The sequence below is a fragment of the Prunus persica genome, chromosome G7 (assembly GCF_000346465.2).
Source record: "Prunus persica cultivar Lovell chromosome G7, Prunus_persica_NCBIv2, whole genome shotgun sequence".
In the NCBI taxonomy this organism is placed as follows: domain Eukaryota; kingdom Viridiplantae; phylum Streptophyta; class Magnoliopsida; order Rosales; family Rosaceae; genus Prunus; species Prunus persica.
The window spans coordinates 10,265,557-10,283,430 of NC_034015.1; the positions used below are offsets into that span (position 1 = coordinate 10,265,557).

Here is a 17,874-nt window from a genome sequence, read left to right on the forward strand (position 1 = left end):
ATTGTGCTGCTTAGATTCCCAATCCACTCACAAATCTGGCATGAATTAATAAAAAGCCAATTCAAAATTGTTGCCAAAACGACATCCACTTAATTAAGTATATTGGGAGGTAATTCTAGTCCTTTGTGTGCACGTTGAGCTCAATACGTGGATTATTGGTGGAACTAGCAATAAGGCGACTATGGGCTCTAGTTTACGTAGCTTTTTAATATGTTTCACTCCATAAAAACTTAGTAGTCCATCCAAATGTAGCCTAGTAACCCATCATTATCCATTCATCTTTGTAAGTCTATTATAACCATCTTATATTTAATTTGTTTGTTTAATTAAGAAACATAATCCCTTAATAAACACTCATAACTTTAACTACGAATTTTTACTATTTTCTCCCAATGTTTCCTCTTGTCGTCAATATTCATGTTAACGGTCATCAAATCACTCTTTACAATTAACTAGAGCGATTAATATAATTTAATGTATACTTTTATTTCTAAAAACACTATAGAAACTGTAAGTGAAAAAAAAAACTTTAGATTTTGTTAATTTGGTATCCCTCATGTTGTTCTGGCAACCCTGCTTGAGGTCAAGGTTAGGACTTATCCTAGATCGTGTGGTTAAGCTGCTCTTTGGAGATGACCTGCACACTTCAAGCGATTATCAGAACATGAGTAAACTGGATGGATTCCAATTAAACCTCTTCCGATGGCTAAGTTAGAAGTGGTCTTTAAAGTGGAGAGAAGGATGAAGAGTTTTTAGATGAGAATATTTATTACATTCATCCGAATACAGGTGAAGAGTATTTATAAGAGGAAGAATGAGAGATTGTCTCTCCTTCAGTCTTCCTATCTTTCTCTTTTCCCAATGGAGGGATTGAAACGCATTAAATGGTCCCTGTTTATCACCATGCTGGTTATCAGGGATCAAGTGACAAGGCAACACGTGGCTTTGTATGTAAAGCACATTAACTGATTCCTTTCCATCACCAGACTGTTTATCAGGGATCAAGTGGTAAGGCGACACCTGGCTTTGGATGTGAAGCACATTAAATGATCCCTCTCCATCACCAGATCGGCATTAGGCGCATGGAGTAATTTACTCAACAGGGGTCTGGTCGTGTCATAATATTAATGACTGTCTCTAGTCACATGGTATCTCAGTAATCAGGTCGATGTTTGAGTTCACATGGTATCTCCCATCAGTCTCGGCTAGGAGGCCCTTTCTCGACACCCAATGGGTCAATTTGGTCGGGTCGGTACGAGGGTGACCTGATTGCTTGTAGCCACGTGGTGCTCTCTGATAGGCTCGACTTATAATGATGATATGAATCATCAACAAATTTTAAGTTAACAAATTTAGTTAGTCCATAGGTTGAATAATTCTTAATTTCACCATCGATATGGATAATTATGAAGTTAAAATTTCCACCCAAAATCAATAGTTTTTTTAAAGATTTATTAACTTTATAAAATGGGACATTTCTTTACATTAAATCTAAACTTCAAAATACATTCAGACCAAAAAAACAAAACTCAAAATATATTAATACAAAATATGATTTCTGTGTCAGCATCTATATATCCACTTGCCCACCCAACACGCAGGACACCAGAAGACTGTATGCCTAATAAGCTTACACTGGGCAGTTTCGACAAAAAAGGAAGCTACCGCACTCAGCAGCAGGCAGACTGGACCCAAACCCGAATGTTTGTCCGAATCATCCATGTGTGGGGCCCAAACCACGTTGGAACTGACGGAGTATGTGATCCAGTCCACCCACCAAGATCAATGTAAAGCCGACTTCTTGTCATTTTGACATAAAATTTCTGCTTTCCACTTTACGTAGAAAAGTTGGACCAAAGAAATAAATTTAAAAAAAAAAAAAGCTTAGATAGAAAAATAGATCAAAGCTTGAACCCTAATTAGGAAGAGAAATTCTCATGTAACGTAATACGTATGATAATTTTTTCACGTATCATTGTATTATTGATCGAGGATAACAAATAGTGTTATTTCCGTTACATGCAAGTTCTTTTGTTAATTAGAGGAAGAGTGTCAAATCTAAATGTGTTTGTCTGTACAATAATTATGCATTAAAGTTTAAACAACAATGACGGCCGCACAGTCGGTGATTGGCGCTTGATACAATGATTTGGGGGAAATCTCCAATTCAATATCTTTTCTGGCTCAATGACGAACGTGAATGAATCCACAAGTCACTTGCATTTAAATTAAATTAATTTTCCTTTTTGGAAATTAGGGTTTTTTTTATATATATATATATATAATATTATTATTGCTTTGTCTTTGTTGATAATTGTTGCTGCGAAAAAGACTGGTCCAACAGTAGGGGCTGGGTGGGCGGTTTTGGTACTGGCAAAGATAGGTTGAATGGCATTTTGGATGGTAGCTTAGCTACTAGCTCATCTTCATTTTGACTGCTTTTACAACTTTGGATTTCAGCAAACCAATAATTTGACTGTTTTTGCCTCTAGTCCAGAATATTACTTGGACTAGTTGATTGATTGTGGCTATACATCGAATCAATAATTCAACATGTTTTTTATTTTTACATGTATACGTGTACGCTAACAAATTGGAATCTGGAAGTGCAATCCAAAAATATTCACGCTTATCAACTAGTGTTTAGTCTAATATTTTATTTTCGGTGTAAGAGTACAATATAAATTCGAATACCATAGAGTAAGAATAAATTTAGTTTCTTTCTCCGTGGGAAGATAGACTTCATTATTAATAAGTTACATCCTCTCATGCCAACCGAATCTTGCAGGATTTTAACTTGGAGATAGAGGTCTCAAATTCGAATCTTTTTCTTTTTATTAGTCATTTTTTACCTCTTGTACTTTGAAACAAATATATTGTACAATATATATATTTTTCGTTTTGTTAGAGAGATTTCAAGTAGAATCGATTAGGCGTATAAAATAATTTCGAAAGAAAAACCTTGAAAACGAAAGAACTTGTCATCCGGGTCTGGCTGGTTAGTCAACATCATCCTGATCGGCATTCGATATAACGATCATATGGGATCATGACACGTGTTCTCTGTTGTTGTTGCAGTGGGGCTGCGTATGATCTTCATGTTTTTGGACTGGACACGTAGGCTGTTGTCCTCTAGCACGTGCGTGGTCCATCGCATGCGTGCAGGACGGTGCTTCGTTTTGTTTCGTTATGGTCAAAGCCTTAGCCATCACAAGCTAGAACTAAAGCTTACACATGTTGAAATTGGAACCACAATATGAAAGTGAACTTTCATGAAAGCTCTGCCTTAAGAAAATGTGAGTGAAAACAAAAATTGAAAGTCGAAAGCGAAATGGTAATCGAACGAGCTCTTAATTTCTTTTCAAACAAAAAAATCATACACTAATTTTTTTCTCTACATCTATGGATGCTCAAGTTTGTTTCATTTATCTATTAATTATATCTCTTTCAATTTCATGCTTTCTCTATCAGAATTTTGTCTTGTGTTGCAGATGGCACCCTTGGAATTTTCAGATGGATTGATCAAGAGGCACATGCAAGATAGGCAATCACATATAGTCACAATCAAACCATTTATACCAACTTTTCTAATGGGATTTTTATGAGGAGGACCAATTATACCAACTTTTCTATTGGGATTTTTATGAGGAGGACCTCTTAACCGCTTGCTTACATTGCCACAGGTGCTCTCATGAATCACACATATGTACAATAAAATTATCTGTTTGGGTCTGTTTATATGAACAATAATGTATCTATATGTGGAATTAGACAATGAGACAACGGGCATGATCTTGTCTGGCTTAAATTAAGAACTTGATGCGATCACTTGCGTTGCGTGAAAGCCTTAATTAGCACAAGAAAATCCAAGGAAATTGATAGCAATCTCTGTGTGAATAAATGTCACATAATTATTTGGAAAAAAAAAAAGTCACATAATTATTAGTATTTGAGAATATAAAAATCTCTCATCATAAATTTAAAACTAGCCATGTCTCTCTCTCTCAAGGCGAAGGCCTAAGTCTTGGATTAATTAAATATTATTAATCAAGCCAACCATATATAGCCTTTATTATCAAGCCCATCAGCCCACCAATCTTATTTAATTAGTGTAAAAGTATCATGCTTATGAAACATGTAAAACCATTTGTTTCCTCCGATGTAGGACAATTTGCTTTCAAACTTCCAACACCACCTGCAACTCACCCATAGATGCAAACAATGTTCGCATTTTTTAATTTTTAATTTTTCAATTTTTTGGTTTTTGAATTTGCACAGAGAGAGAGATGTTGGAAAAAAATTCAAAGTATAAAGCGACTGATCGTTTTTGAAAAACGACTAGTCATTTTGGTCAGAAACTTCAGTTTTTGTCTTTGTATAAAACAACCAGTCGCCCGAAGGAAAAATGACCGGTCGTTTGAACACAGAGTGTGAGATTCTGAAGCACCTCTTCAGTCATTTGGTGTGCCTCTTAATGCCTAAATGTTTGAATCACGTATATGAACGTTAGAAACACTTCATATACATAATTTAAAAATAAAGACACATTCTTTCATGAAGAGAAGTGTCCTTATTGAAGTGGTACCTCTTGATTAAGAGGTACAATTCAAAAGTTGTATAGTTTCTGAATTAGGAGTTAAACCAATTTAGAATGGACACCAATTTCTGTATAAATAGAGATGATTATACATCAATAAAGAATAAGAAAATAATCCAAGAAAGATCCAACTGATATCTAAGTTTAATACCAACTCTTCTCCATCTAGTTTAACAAAGTAAAACCTCCAGAGGTTATTTTCTGCAGATTTAGCCTCTAGGAATCATAAGTATCCTTGTTACAATACTAAAGTGTGTTTGGGGTTGCCTTTGTTGTGCAAGACATTGACAACATATAGTTTAGGCTAGGCTTTATTGTATCCACATGGCTTATTTGCTTAACCTCTTTGCACACAAGTTGTGAGGGCAAATAAAGTCTGAAAGATAGTGTATTCATACACAACACACCTTGAAGCATCTTTCATCCTCTCATTACCATTCATTCTTAAACACTTCTTCTGTAAGCCATTCCCACAAGATTTGTAAACAAAAATATCCAACAAAAGAGAGAGAGAGAGAGAGAGAGTTAGATCTAGCCGGCCGATGGTCGGAACGAGGTCTGGAGGATGGAAAGAGAGTGATCACCGAGCTGGGGTTCTGGATTCATTGCAGGTTGAGAGAAAATCGCAGGGGGGCAATTGGGGATGATTTTTTCTTCTCTTTTTCTGCAATTTTTTTTAAAAAATATTTTTTAATCAATTTAAATTTAACAAAATGTGAAATATGTGGGACCTACAGTGCCACATAAGCAACTAACGGAGAGATTTGACAGAACTCTAATTGCGGAACTACATTATAATAAATTTAAAATACCAGGGTATCTAATGGTAAAAATGAAAAAGGTAGAGACTAATATGTCTTAAGGATATTAACTACATGGTACCAAAGTGTAATTAACCTTTTTATTTATAGTATGACGAGGTCGAGCGGGGTTGGGCATCGAGCTCAAATAGGCATGCACCAGGTATCACAACTCTCCTAATGAGAGACGCAATATAGCGTCACTACTGTCATCGCCGCCGATACAAAAACAACCCCAGTCACCTGGAACACTGCAAAAATAATAAAACAAAACAAACAGACAAACAGACCTAGATTCAAACAGATCTAGACTATTTGGGGAGGGGAAGGGGAGGAGAAGAGGGGATAAGAGGAAGGGAAAATATGGGAGAAACATTGAAATGTAGGTAATGATGTTGCAGAAACATTGAATTACAATCTTTTTTTTAATACAAGCGATAAGGGCACACACACTACTAAGGTGTCATGGGGGTTCAAACCTGAGACCAAGTCAAGACCCTTTTTTACTAGGTTAGATCCCGTTGGCCATTTAATTAAAACTCAAATAAGTATATATATATATACATATATATATTTTTTTGTGCAAGTGATTAGTTAGGGGTTTACACAAACATTCATGTGTTTCCTATACTAAAATCAATAACCAAATTAAAGCACTGAAGCAAGTACATAATGAAGTTGCATAAACACTTCAGTAAAAACTTGAACAGTTGTAGAACACTTTCGTATTCAAGTTGCCTATGCTAAAATCAATAACCAAATTATAAATACTTTTTTTTTTTTTTTCTCATATACACTGACACTAAAATTTCTTTGGGCTATACAATAATATGAAATTTCTTTGGGCTTTGAGCTCTAAAACATTCCAAAGAAATTTCTTTTGTGGACTAGGGTGGGTACAGGCCCAGCCAAAAGAAGATTTGTAGATTAAAATTAATATGACAATGAACGAAAATAATTTAAATTACAATTGTAATTCTAAGTAGGGATTTTTGTAAAAATGTCACCTGAATTTGTACCGCAGTTTTAATTTGTTACCTTAAAAAAGAAAAAAAAAGAAATGTCACCTTAATTTTTCAAAATCCATGATTTGTCATCTGACTTTAACACCATCCATTTTCAAGGGTATTTTAGTCTTTTCATTTTTAAAGGTATTTTAAAAATAGAAAAATCATTATAAAAAAAATGTATTAAAAAAATCTCACATCCCCCTATCCCATGTGCGCCACCAACAGCTCCAACCAATCCTGCCCACCTCCTCCATTCCCGCTTTCCTCTTTCCCGTCCTCATTCTCTCTCTACCATGGAAGAGCTACCCTCCACACACAAATTCCCTAAGTCCACCCAAACCGAGAGAGAGAGAGAGAGAGAGAGAGAGAGAGAGAGAGAGAGAGAGAGAGAGAGAGAGAGAGAGAGGTTTTGGGTGGGGGAGAAAGGGGGAAAGAGGTCTATTTTTTATCTGTTTGTTTTCCTTGAAAATTGAAAGACTAAAATACCCTTAAAAATGGATGAAAAATTGGATGATGTTAAAGTAAGATGACAAATCATGGATTTTAAAAAGTTAAGGTGGTATTTCTCTTAAATTTTTCTTTGAGGTGACAAATTAAAACTGAAGTATAAGTTCAAATGACATTTTACAAAAATCCCTTCTAAGCAAATGGTCTCCGAGTTCTTAATCTATCTTTCCTAGCAATTAAATGCGATACATTCTAACCACTTAACCATGCTTATCTTGATCAATATCTTAATAGTAAAGACAATGTTCAATTATCTGCTTAACAAAAATGTGGAAGACCTTCATCCTCTTGCTGCTATGTTGTGGGGATGCCAAGACTATATAAACAAAAACTGAATTTGTTCTATTCATCATGTATATCATGAGTGCAACATGGTAGCGGATAAATTAGCTGAATTGGGTTCATGTTTTGAGTTGAGTCTGTCAACCTTCAATGACCCTCCTAACAGGATTAGGTCTTTTCTTAGTGAAGATTTACTTGGAGTTTGTAGGCCTCGAGCCATTATTTAATTTCTTTGTTGAGCGTTAGCCCCGTTTCTTCACCAAAAAAAGATAATGTTCAATTGTAAACGGAATTTCACATTCAATATACTTTTGTAAAATTGATATAAGTATTAAAATTAATTCAATACTTACTCATGATATAACGGGCAATGAACACAAATAACTGTAGACATATTTTATAAGAATAAGTATAGCATTGATAGAAATCGTTTGTCACAATAGATAAAGAACATAAAAATCTTAAAACAATTCATTAATATTATTAAATCGTCAGAATAATAAAATATAATTAATTTAGAAACCGCAAAATTAGTATAAACCATAAATATGAAATGAAGTTTATTTATTTAATCACCCCTAATTTCCAACTTGTATACGCTTTTGTGTAGTCCTTCATTTTTATACAATGGTTGAGATTTGATTTTCTATATACTAACCACAATCTCAATCCTATTGCAATATCATTAATCAGTCTGAGGTTCTTCTAACCATGAGCAAACTACTTGTATGCTTTTTGATATTTTGCAATGTAGCTCTGTCAAATAGTATTTGGTATGGCCAAACAACTTTTAATGTGCTTCAATTTGATGCTGTTGGAGACGGCCAAACTGATGATTCTGAAGTAAGTTTCTCAATTTTTAGAGTGTGTATTTTCGTTTCTTTTGTTATCAATGACGAAGAATGATTCGAACTTGAGAATTCTTCTGATATTGAAAAGAGAAATATCACTAAATTAATACTTAGTTGATGTTTGCGATACGTGTTCGCAAAGGCTTTCTTGAAAGCATGGGAAGCTTTATGTGGAGCAACTGAAGCTAATGATACAGGGACACCAACGCTTGTAGTACCAGCAGGGAAAACATTCCTTTTGCAACCTATAAAATTCTCGGGTCCTTGCAAATCCAACTCTGTCCATGTTCAGGTAAGAAAGTAAGCAAGCACACACCAATTTTATAATAAATGGAGGACTTCAAAATTTAACAATTAATTTAACCAAAAGTTGGAATCAATGAATTTTCCCGTGCCTAATCATGTTTTAGGCTGACATAATTGAGGTGGGTGGATGACAGATTTTGGGGAAAATTGTGGCACCCAACACTCTACTTGCATGGAAAGAGTGTAAAGAATTCTGGATATCTTTTTCGGAGGTCACCAATCTCACCATTAATGGAACTGGAGAAATTGATGGCAATGGTAAACCTTGGTGGAGCAAAGCTAGGCAACTTCACCATGTTGTAAACAATGTAAATTTGTGAACACAAACATTCTATTTTCTTTGTTTGTTCTACATTTTCTTGGTGAATTAATTTGAGTTGGTGAAGTCTAACATGAGAGAATTTTCGCTCACTTCTAGGGGTACAAGGTGAAATGCTACCAACGTCCCAAGGTGAGCTCTACGTAGTTTTGCATGCATGAACATTTTCGCACGTATTTTTTAGGGAATGTTTCCTTGTCAGATTATGAATCTAAATCATTAATATAGTTGATCCTTACCTAAACGTGTGATTCGGATTCACAGTTTGACAACATATGCATATAAGTATGCCAAAATCTGTTTCAACTTTTATCTAATGACAGAAAACTTAATACCAATTCGTGTGCATGTCTCTATAAACTTTCTTTGCCAAAATAATATTGGTAACAAATCATCAGAATGTGGAAAATTGTTGCAGGCTATACACTTCTACAAATGTGATTATCTTCAATTAAGGGGACTCAAACATCTTGACAGTCCAAAAGCACATATTACTATAAACAATTGCAACAATGTTAGTGTCTCCAACCTTCATATTATTGCACCTGAAGATAGCCCCAACACAGATGGAATTGACATCTCCATGTCAACCTTTGTCAATATCCGTAACTCCACAATTGGAACTGGTAATGTCAATGCATCAAATCTTACATCTCTTTCACTCATTAGCAATATTATTATCGTCAACTAATTATTATGTAATTGCATAATGGTAAAATAATAATTGTTATTATTATTTGTTGGATTTGTTTTACATTTAGGTGATGATTGTATTGCTCTTAATAATGGCTCATCACATATCAATATCACCAGCATTGTCTGCGGACCAGGTCATGGAATTAGGTCAGTACATATTTTGATTGCTATATATTTTTACAAATAATGCATTCTAAATGCAAGGGGTTTGTAGCTCAAGTAGTTAAGAGCATTTACCTTTGCATCCGAAGTTTTAGGTTCGGTTCCGTCTCCCTCAATTTCGCTTGTATATCAACCACAAACAAATAAATGCATGCTAAATTTCTAACTCCTCCATATATAGTGTGGGAAGCTTAGGTGAAGATGGAGCTTATGAGACGGCAGAAGAGGTTCATGTGCGAAACTGTACTTTCAATGGTACAAAGAACGGAGCTAGAATTAAGACATGGCAGGTAATGAACATTAAACCCAATACAGTTCAAGAGCCCTGATCCTTTTTTTTTCCTGATGTTGTGCTTATGTCCAAAGCAACGTCGATTCATGATTTTGTTTAAATATGAACCCTAAATCATTCTAAATCCTGAAGCGCCATCGTATTGAAGTTGAACACAAGCACAATATGTCTTGAACTAGTCCATTTCCCATATAACAAAAACAATCTTGTTTTTTTTTTTTTTTTTTCAGGGCGGTTCTGGATATGTCAAAGGGATATCATTTGAGAATATCACACTAATAGGAGCTAAAAACCCTATTATCATCGACCAATATTACTGTGATAAAAATGGACACAATTGCAAACCTTCAGTGAGTTTTCTCCATTATTTTTTATTGTAAAGGTCTTCAGAATGAACACTTAATTAATCCAGATTTAGTTAACTTAATTCTAATGCCAATGGAGTCTAGTCCAGTGAAAAATGGCCTTGACTTGCATATTAGAGGTCTCAGGTTCAAATCCCCAGTACATCATAGTTGTGTGTGTGCGAGTAGTTTAGACTATCGCTTGTACTAAAAAAATTCTAATGAAAAACATGGGTTGTGATTTCAATTTTTTTTTGGAAAATTGACAGGCTTCGGCAGTAAATGTAAGTAATGTGATTTACAGAGGGTTTCAAGGAACTTATGCAAATGAGGAGGAAGCGATTATATTTGATTGCTCCAACACTCCAGGTTGTCAAAACGTAACCATGAACCAAATCAACATCACCTCCACACTTGATCCTGGAAAGAACATTTCTGCCGCTTGCAAGAATGTAAATGGAACTTTTGACCCTGCTGTCCCTTGCTCACTATGGGCCTATCTGCACCCTTGATTTTGATTTGTTTAATTTTAAATAAATTTTGAAGAAATACTAAACAAGTGTTTTTTTTTCCCTTCAAGGGTTAGCTTTAGAATAATTTTCAAATGATGTTGGGTGTGGTAAGTAAATGTAGGTCGGGATAAAAAAGCAACAAATTTGGTGAGTTTTCAAATATAGTTTATGGGTGTTGTGAGTAATTGCATATTCTGATTACATTTTTTGGGTGCTTGAAGACTTTTTATCTTTGTGGAGTCCAAATAGTTTCTTTACCATTGTGGGCTGATATTTTCCTCTGTACGTGATTGAGTTTGCACTCTTGATGAGTTGATTCTCATCTCTTTTACACATGAAGGGTGAGGTATGTTAAGAGAGTAAGAGCTAAGGAACAAAGAGTGAGTCTGTTAAAGGCATCTGAAAACCATTGCAATTTCTCAACTGGGAAGGTTAGACCAATTTTTTTTTTCTTCTCCTTTTTATTATAAATGATTTGTTTTTTAATACAAGTAAAATTGAGAAAGCGGGGAATCGAACTTATGACATTGAGAAAGCGGGGAATCAAACTTATGACATCGGGTGAAGGGGATATCTCTTATATATGAGTTGATTATGTTGTTCAAATGAATAGATAGGCCATCAAAGTAGCTGAGAGACAAGGATGAGACTGAATTGCAACTCCATTTATTACTCACCTTATCAACCAAATATATGGCCATGCATTCATTTACAGCTTAGGATGCACAAAGAAGTGAGAGTAGTAGCAGCGGCATGTACTAATATTTCCATTGAGTATTATAAATCCCCAGCTAACTGTATATATGTGTCAATTCAAATCCACATGAAACTCATTAATTTATACCAACAATGACTTTGCTGAAAATATATGCCAATTTTTAACATATTTACAATCATAATGAACTTCTTTCCAACCCACTCTTCCCCATCCAAACCCATACAACAAACCAGTTACATACATCCCAATTCATCAAGACATGAACACTTTTGGCCCATATCCTATAGACCCACAAAAGGGTGTAAAAAAGATGAAACAGAGGAACAACACAGAACAAAGAATTACAAAAAACACAACAAAAAATGAAAGATTCTTTCCTTAATTTGCATCTTCCCACAAGTACTTTTAAGTTAATCTTCCAAGTCATCTAATCACTTTTTTCTCATCAAATGATCCATCCTTGATCAAGTTCAAACTTAGACTATTGAACCGCTCTCGTGAGTACTGCCTTGAAGCCTTCCTCCAATCTGTGCCGGCCTTCATCATAGCAGCAAACTCCTCGTAACTTATTCGTCCATCCTGCAATCATGGATGGGCATTGAGTGTCAACTCTAAGCAAGCATAAAAAATAAAAAAATTTTGCACAGATCATGGAGAGTGGCATGATTTTAGAGTATCATGCATGGCAAGAAAAATTCCTGTTTTTGGCTCAGACTAACAACATGAAGATACAATTTGAAAAGGAAAATGATATGAATCATATATAGTTTTAATTAACATGAGATTTTACCAACCTTGTCTGTATCCACGTCATGAATAATGGCATTAATAACATCTTCAAAGTTGTCGTCAACTTCAGTAGCCAAGGCTTCTCGCAGCTCCTCAATCTCAATATACTCACTTTTGTTTCGATCAAAGAATTGAAATGCTTTGCGAAGGTGCACCTCATCATTGCCCATCTTTCTTAGGTGAACAGAAATGGCTACAAATTCTCCATAGTCCAGACATCCATCATTATCAACATCACCCTGTTAAAGAAAAAGCACAACCTCTGATTACTAAGTGTAATACACAGAATTTTATAATTATGTAATTCAGAAAATAATCCAAGCATTCTTCTGACTTGAATGTACATAGAGATGATACGTTCTGTCATGTCAAAACAATCACTTTTATTCCCCCTTGACCTAAAGTTCATAACTGATTAAAGGTCACTTCTGCAGATTCCTTTTTGCTTAGATATATCAAACATGTAGGTCGACACTGAAGACCAGCCTAAGAGGAATTTGGCCACTTAAAAGTAGAGTTTTGATTTAACTTCTTTTTGTTTCCATTAAATAAAATTGGGGGCTAGGCATTAGGGGGTTAGAGGACTTGGAAGAAGTTATTCATCCAATGTGATTTCCTTCTAAATGTTAGAAGTATGAACAAAATAGTTCATAGCAAGCATGCTTGGAGATAAATTATGCTAGCATTATGCCATTTTGTCAACACCCCACCCCCGTTAATTTAAAAAAATAAAAATAAAAATTATGGCTTTTTGCTGTCCCCTTGCTTTTTTCTGGCCCCTGGACATTTACAGTTGTAACTGTAATTGTATCACAGTTACACCCTCAAGGTTGCATTTTTACTTCTCGATCATCGCTTAAGACTTGGGAGTTCAATTCTTAATTTTTAGGCGCAGCCCAAATCCAGGAACTAAACCTTAGACCTTAAGCTCTAAAATTGGCCTAAAGTAATCTATATCTCAAATTCTAAGCTCTAAGCCTCCCTAAACTGTATAAACCATACACTTATTCAGGATAGTACTTACAGCTTCCATCATAATTTGAAGATCTCCATCAGGAATCTGGTGGCCAAGTTTATGCAACCCAACTCTCAGCTCATCAATGTTAATCTTGCCCTTGTTGGTAGTATCCATGAGCTTAAATCCCTCCTGTATGCCAGCAACTTCCTCCATTGACAAATGCTCAGCTATAACCTGTTAATTTAAAATTCCAAAAGACGTGGAAAATAAAAACATTAGTAACAGAGGACTCATTCATATCACAGTAGAACATCCAAAGAAGATGAACAGGGTTTGACATATTATCAAACAGAAATATTTGAGGCAATACCTTCAGTGCTCTCTTCTTGAGCTTGTTCATTACAGTGAATTGCTTGAGCCTCGCCCGCACAGTTTCACCTAAAGAAACATTTGGAGCTTTCTTTGCATTTAGTAACCAAGGATGATCTGCAAGAACAAGATGTATGTTTATTATATTATGATTCAGAAGTTTTTAAACTCATAAGCAAATCCTTCTAGCAACAAAAGTTTCATTTATACTAAACAATAATGATTGTCATTCACAGAACGGAACATTACCTAGAACTTCCTGGGCTGTAAGCCTCCGCTTTGGGTCAGGATTAAGCATCTTCTTCACAAGGTCTTTTGCATTATCAGAAACCTTAGGCCAGGGGTCTCTCTTAAAATCTACAACAGACCGTATAATTGCTTGTGCAACTCCCTGTTCAGTTTCTGCACAGCAAGATAATAGATTTGAAGTCAGAAATTATCAGAGATTATAACGCTAGGAAAGCCAGCAAGCAAATTAGAATTCATAGGAGCAAAGAGAAATTAGAAAAGTGGAAACTTCATTCCATGGTCTTTATTCTACTTGAATGCACATAGAAATGCATTTGCCATAACTATAATTTGGTGACTGCCACTTATGCTAGTAAGTAAATTCCTAACCTACAGCACATAAGCTTGTATTTTGATAACAGCAATTCCAAATTCTGATTCTATTCGTTATCAGTTGATGAAAATTAACGTATTTGGATAATATATTGGCAAACCATGGTCCATGCGTCAACAGGGTAAGCGCACAGATAGAGTATACGTGGTGAATGTGAAGTTTAATATAGTGTTCCCCTCTTAATGTTTTCAGTGAGAATATAGGCAGATGCAGCTTGCATGGCTATCTAGAGTGAGTGGGAGTGTTAAGTTGCAAATACCACTGAAAATTATACGTACTTACTTTTTCTGAACATACTTAAGTCCAAGAAAGTATTCATAAATGTATACATGTCCAACATGCAAGTATGCATGTATGACCATTGTGTATATGTAGACACTTTGGCATGACCATGTAAGGTACTTAACATGCATAAAGGTAATCACTGTCCATCAGGAGTTGTAACTCCACTAAGGAAAAAATATTAAACCCACACGTGCGCACACACACACACACGCACAAACCTGCCCAAAAAGGTGGAACTCCACATAGTAAGATGTAAAGTATAACTCCAGCGCTCCACACATCTACTTCAGGACCATAATCGCGCCTTAGCACCTCAGGGGCCATGTAATATGGACTTCCAACAATTTCATTAAATTTTTCACCTGGTAATGTACATGAAAAGATAACACATCGGTTAAACTAAACAAAACAAGAAAACCAAATGTGATAGTCTCGAGAAGACTTTACCTGGTTTAAAGAACACTGACAACCCAAAGTCGATTGCCTTTAAAGCAGCTGTTTCCTTCTTGTTTGCAAACAAAAAGTTCTCGGGTTTGAGATCCCGATGCATCACACCATGCTTGTGGCACATCTGCAACAGAATTAAACACATTAACTCATGCCAACGCATGTAAAACTATTAAAAGGTGGATTCCTCAAAGAATAAATCTTGTGAAGGAGAATCTGTTCTATAGATAACAAGGAAAAAGAATCAATTCACCTAATTCCAGCAATTACAATCTGACCATCGAAAGCTAGATTAACTGATGTACAAAGAATATACTCATCAAAGAATTAAACAACCCAACTTACCCGAAAGAATTTTATCAGCTACTTCTTTCTAAGTACTACAGGGTAATCAACTGACTATTTTCTATCTATTCAACAAAGATCTAAATTTACAAGAAGCAGAATTAGTTCTAAATTTAACCATAGTCTAGCACTTCCAAAACCAAATAGTTCTTTTAAATAAAATCAATCCCCCACTGCATAAATTCAACAACAAAAACTCAAAAGAAGATCCAATCACCAATCGAACAGCATCACTCAAAACCACCCAAATTCTCACCTGAACAACTTCCACAATAGTCTTCGTGACGGCGGCAGCCGCGCGCTCTGTGTAGTGGCCTCTGGAAACGATTCGATCGAACAACTCACCACCCTCACAGAGCTCCATGACAAGATGGACAGCATGGTCATCCTCATATGTGTCTTTCAAGCTCACTATGTTGGGGTGCTTAGGCAAATGCTTCATGATCTCAACTTCTCTCCTTACATCCTCGATATCCACAGCTGTCCTCAGCTTATTCTTCGAAATCGATTTACAAGCAAATTTATCGTTGGTTGCCTTATCGATGCAAAGATATGTAATTCCAAACTCTCCTCGGCCGAGCTCGCGACCCAGTTCGTATCTTTGCTCGATTTCAACGCCAGTTGGGTCTTTCAGCACAGAGAGCTTGATGCCTCCATTGCCCTGGTTGCCGGGGTAGTCTATTGCAAATGGGTTCTTCCTGTTCTTCTTGTCTTTCAACGGTGAACCCGTTTGAGGGGTCACACAACAATTACCCATCTATAATAATAATAAAACGCTTTGTGTGCCAAAATGGTTTCCGAATTTGAACACAGTTCCGGAACGAATCGAAATCTGAGCTCTTTGGATAAAAATAGTATATGGTTTTTTGTGTTTGAGATCCAAATTGCTCTGCAGCCCAATTGTAATGAGAATTTTCAGATAAAGGATCGGAATTTGTAGGAAGTATTTTTGGGATGAAATGGAAGATGACCAGAATTTGATATGAGGGAGGTGATTTAAGGAAATGAAGAGAGAGGGTTTTGGGTTTGGAATTGGAGAAGAGGCTGAGAAGGAGAATTTAGCGTGTGAAAACCACCATTTGATGAAAGAGAGAGAGAAAGACAGAGAAAGGGTCCAGCCTCTTTCGCAGAGACTTCCGCAGAGACTTCCCTCCTACCCGCTCTTTCTCTCTCTAGACTACCTCTACCTCTCTTCAGACGCAGTTGGATAGACAGATGGAAATTTAGAGAGAGAGTCCAGATTCCAGAAGGGGAGAGCTTTGTTGTTTCCTAAAATATTCAAAACAAAATTTAATTATCTCTATTTTTTAAGGTGCATAAACTATGCCCTCAATCTAGGTTCAAAATTACAAATTACATCTAATTTTGTTGTTTACCATGTCTTTTCTCTTGGTATTGACAATAGTACCCCCGTTGCCATCTCTTATATTTTGATATAATTTGTTGTATATAAAGAAAAAGAAAAAGAAAAACAAACTATTTATTGATGAAGAATAATAACATCATTTTCAGGTAGGATCAATATACATGAATTCCAAATGAGGTTTTGTTTGTTCTAAAAAAAGTACATCAAAATTAGAGTTCGACATTTCAAATCGTAAACGGGTCGACTTATTAAATTAAACTGAATGGTTCGGTTTGGAGCTATTTTTTTTTTATTTATCTATAATTTGTAGTGATAAATGAAATTGAGCCGGCTAGCTCAATCATGTTCTCATCTTTTTCTTTCTCACGTGGTGAGACCCTCGGATCTTCTTCTCTTCTCTTTGTCTCTCTCTCTCTCCGCCTCTTTCATCTCCTTCGTCAGCTTGATCCAACTTCATTAATTTTTTCATCTTGCCTTAATTTTCTCCAATTAATCTTAAATCCTCTTGTATAGAAGGTTTTTCCCTCTATGATAGTATTCCAATTTCTTACATTAACATTACGTTATCAAAATTTATACAATGAATTAACTACTTCAAGAGATAGGTTAACCTAGTCGATATGAGAAATTAGATCTCTAGCTAATGGTTATTTGCGTTCATCATGCGTTGATTATCTTCATCAGTTGAATCATCTCCGTCATACCTCCTTGGTCTTCTTCATGATCAGCTTAATCCAACTCCATCACTTTTCCATTATCTCTTGTTCTTCTTTAATTTTTCTTTTGTTTTACTTCTTAGGGATATCTTGCCCACTATGAAAGTGGCTCAATAGTATTCCAATATTCATGCATTAACATAAATATATATCTCTAATAAATGTAGTCCTAATATCCAAGACATTTTAAGTACCATCAATTACATTCTCATTACTAATTTGAAGTCACCTTTGTGTATATGTCCGGAGAGAATTCTCAAATAAACTCATTGGTTTTTTATTTTTATAATATGTGTTATTCTAAACTAATATACGAGAAATAAAATCGAACTCGGATGCAAAGAGACTAACACACACTGATTAACTGACTTAATCCACATATTATATGCAAATAAACTCATTGATTCGAATACTGTAAAACATGTTCTTTATATCATAAATACACGGAAGGTACGTACAAATATCATTAGATTAAGAAATCTGAGCAAGGTACTACGAACAATGGGTAATTAGAAAAATACAATTGTAGCCCCTACAATGGATAATCTCTCTCTCTCTCTCTCTCTCTCTCTCTCTCTCTC

General features: G+C 35.4%; 2 protein-coding genes and 1 long non-coding RNA gene across 3 annotated transcripts; 2 read left to right on the forward strand and 1 right to left on the reverse strand.

Moving 5' to 3' along the window:
• LOC109950474 lies at positions 2,731-3,791 on the forward strand. The gene is made up of 3 exons (XR_002272733.1): positions 2,731-2,809; positions 3,079-3,334; positions 3,492-3,791. It is a non-coding gene; the product is annotated as an uncharacterized LOC109950474 (long non-coding RNA).
• Positions 7,908-10,678, forward strand: LOC18771286 (probable polygalacturonase At3g15720). The gene is made up of 8 exons (XM_020568958.1): positions 7,908-8,039; positions 8,190-8,339; positions 8,488-8,652; positions 9,091-9,298; positions 9,434-9,515; positions 9,712-9,820; positions 10,053-10,172; positions 10,436-10,678. Exons 1-8 carry the CDS (start codon positions 7,908-7,910, stop codon positions 10,676-10,678), a joined length of 1,209 nt encoding a protein of 402 aa, XP_020424547.1.
• LOC18771868 (calcium-dependent protein kinase 8) lies at positions 11,481-16,503 on the reverse strand. The gene is made up of 8 exons (XM_007204041.2): positions 15,468-16,503; positions 14,867-14,990; positions 14,638-14,781; positions 13,762-13,914; positions 13,514-13,629; positions 13,210-13,377; positions 12,191-12,424; positions 11,481-11,975 (listed from the first exon to the last, which is right to left on the reverse strand). The coding sequence occupies exons 1-8, from the start codon at positions 15,966-15,968 to the stop codon at positions 11,820-11,822; spliced, it is 1,596 nt and encodes a 531-aa protein (XP_007204103.1). The 5' UTR covers positions 15,969-16,503; the 3' UTR covers positions 11,481-11,819.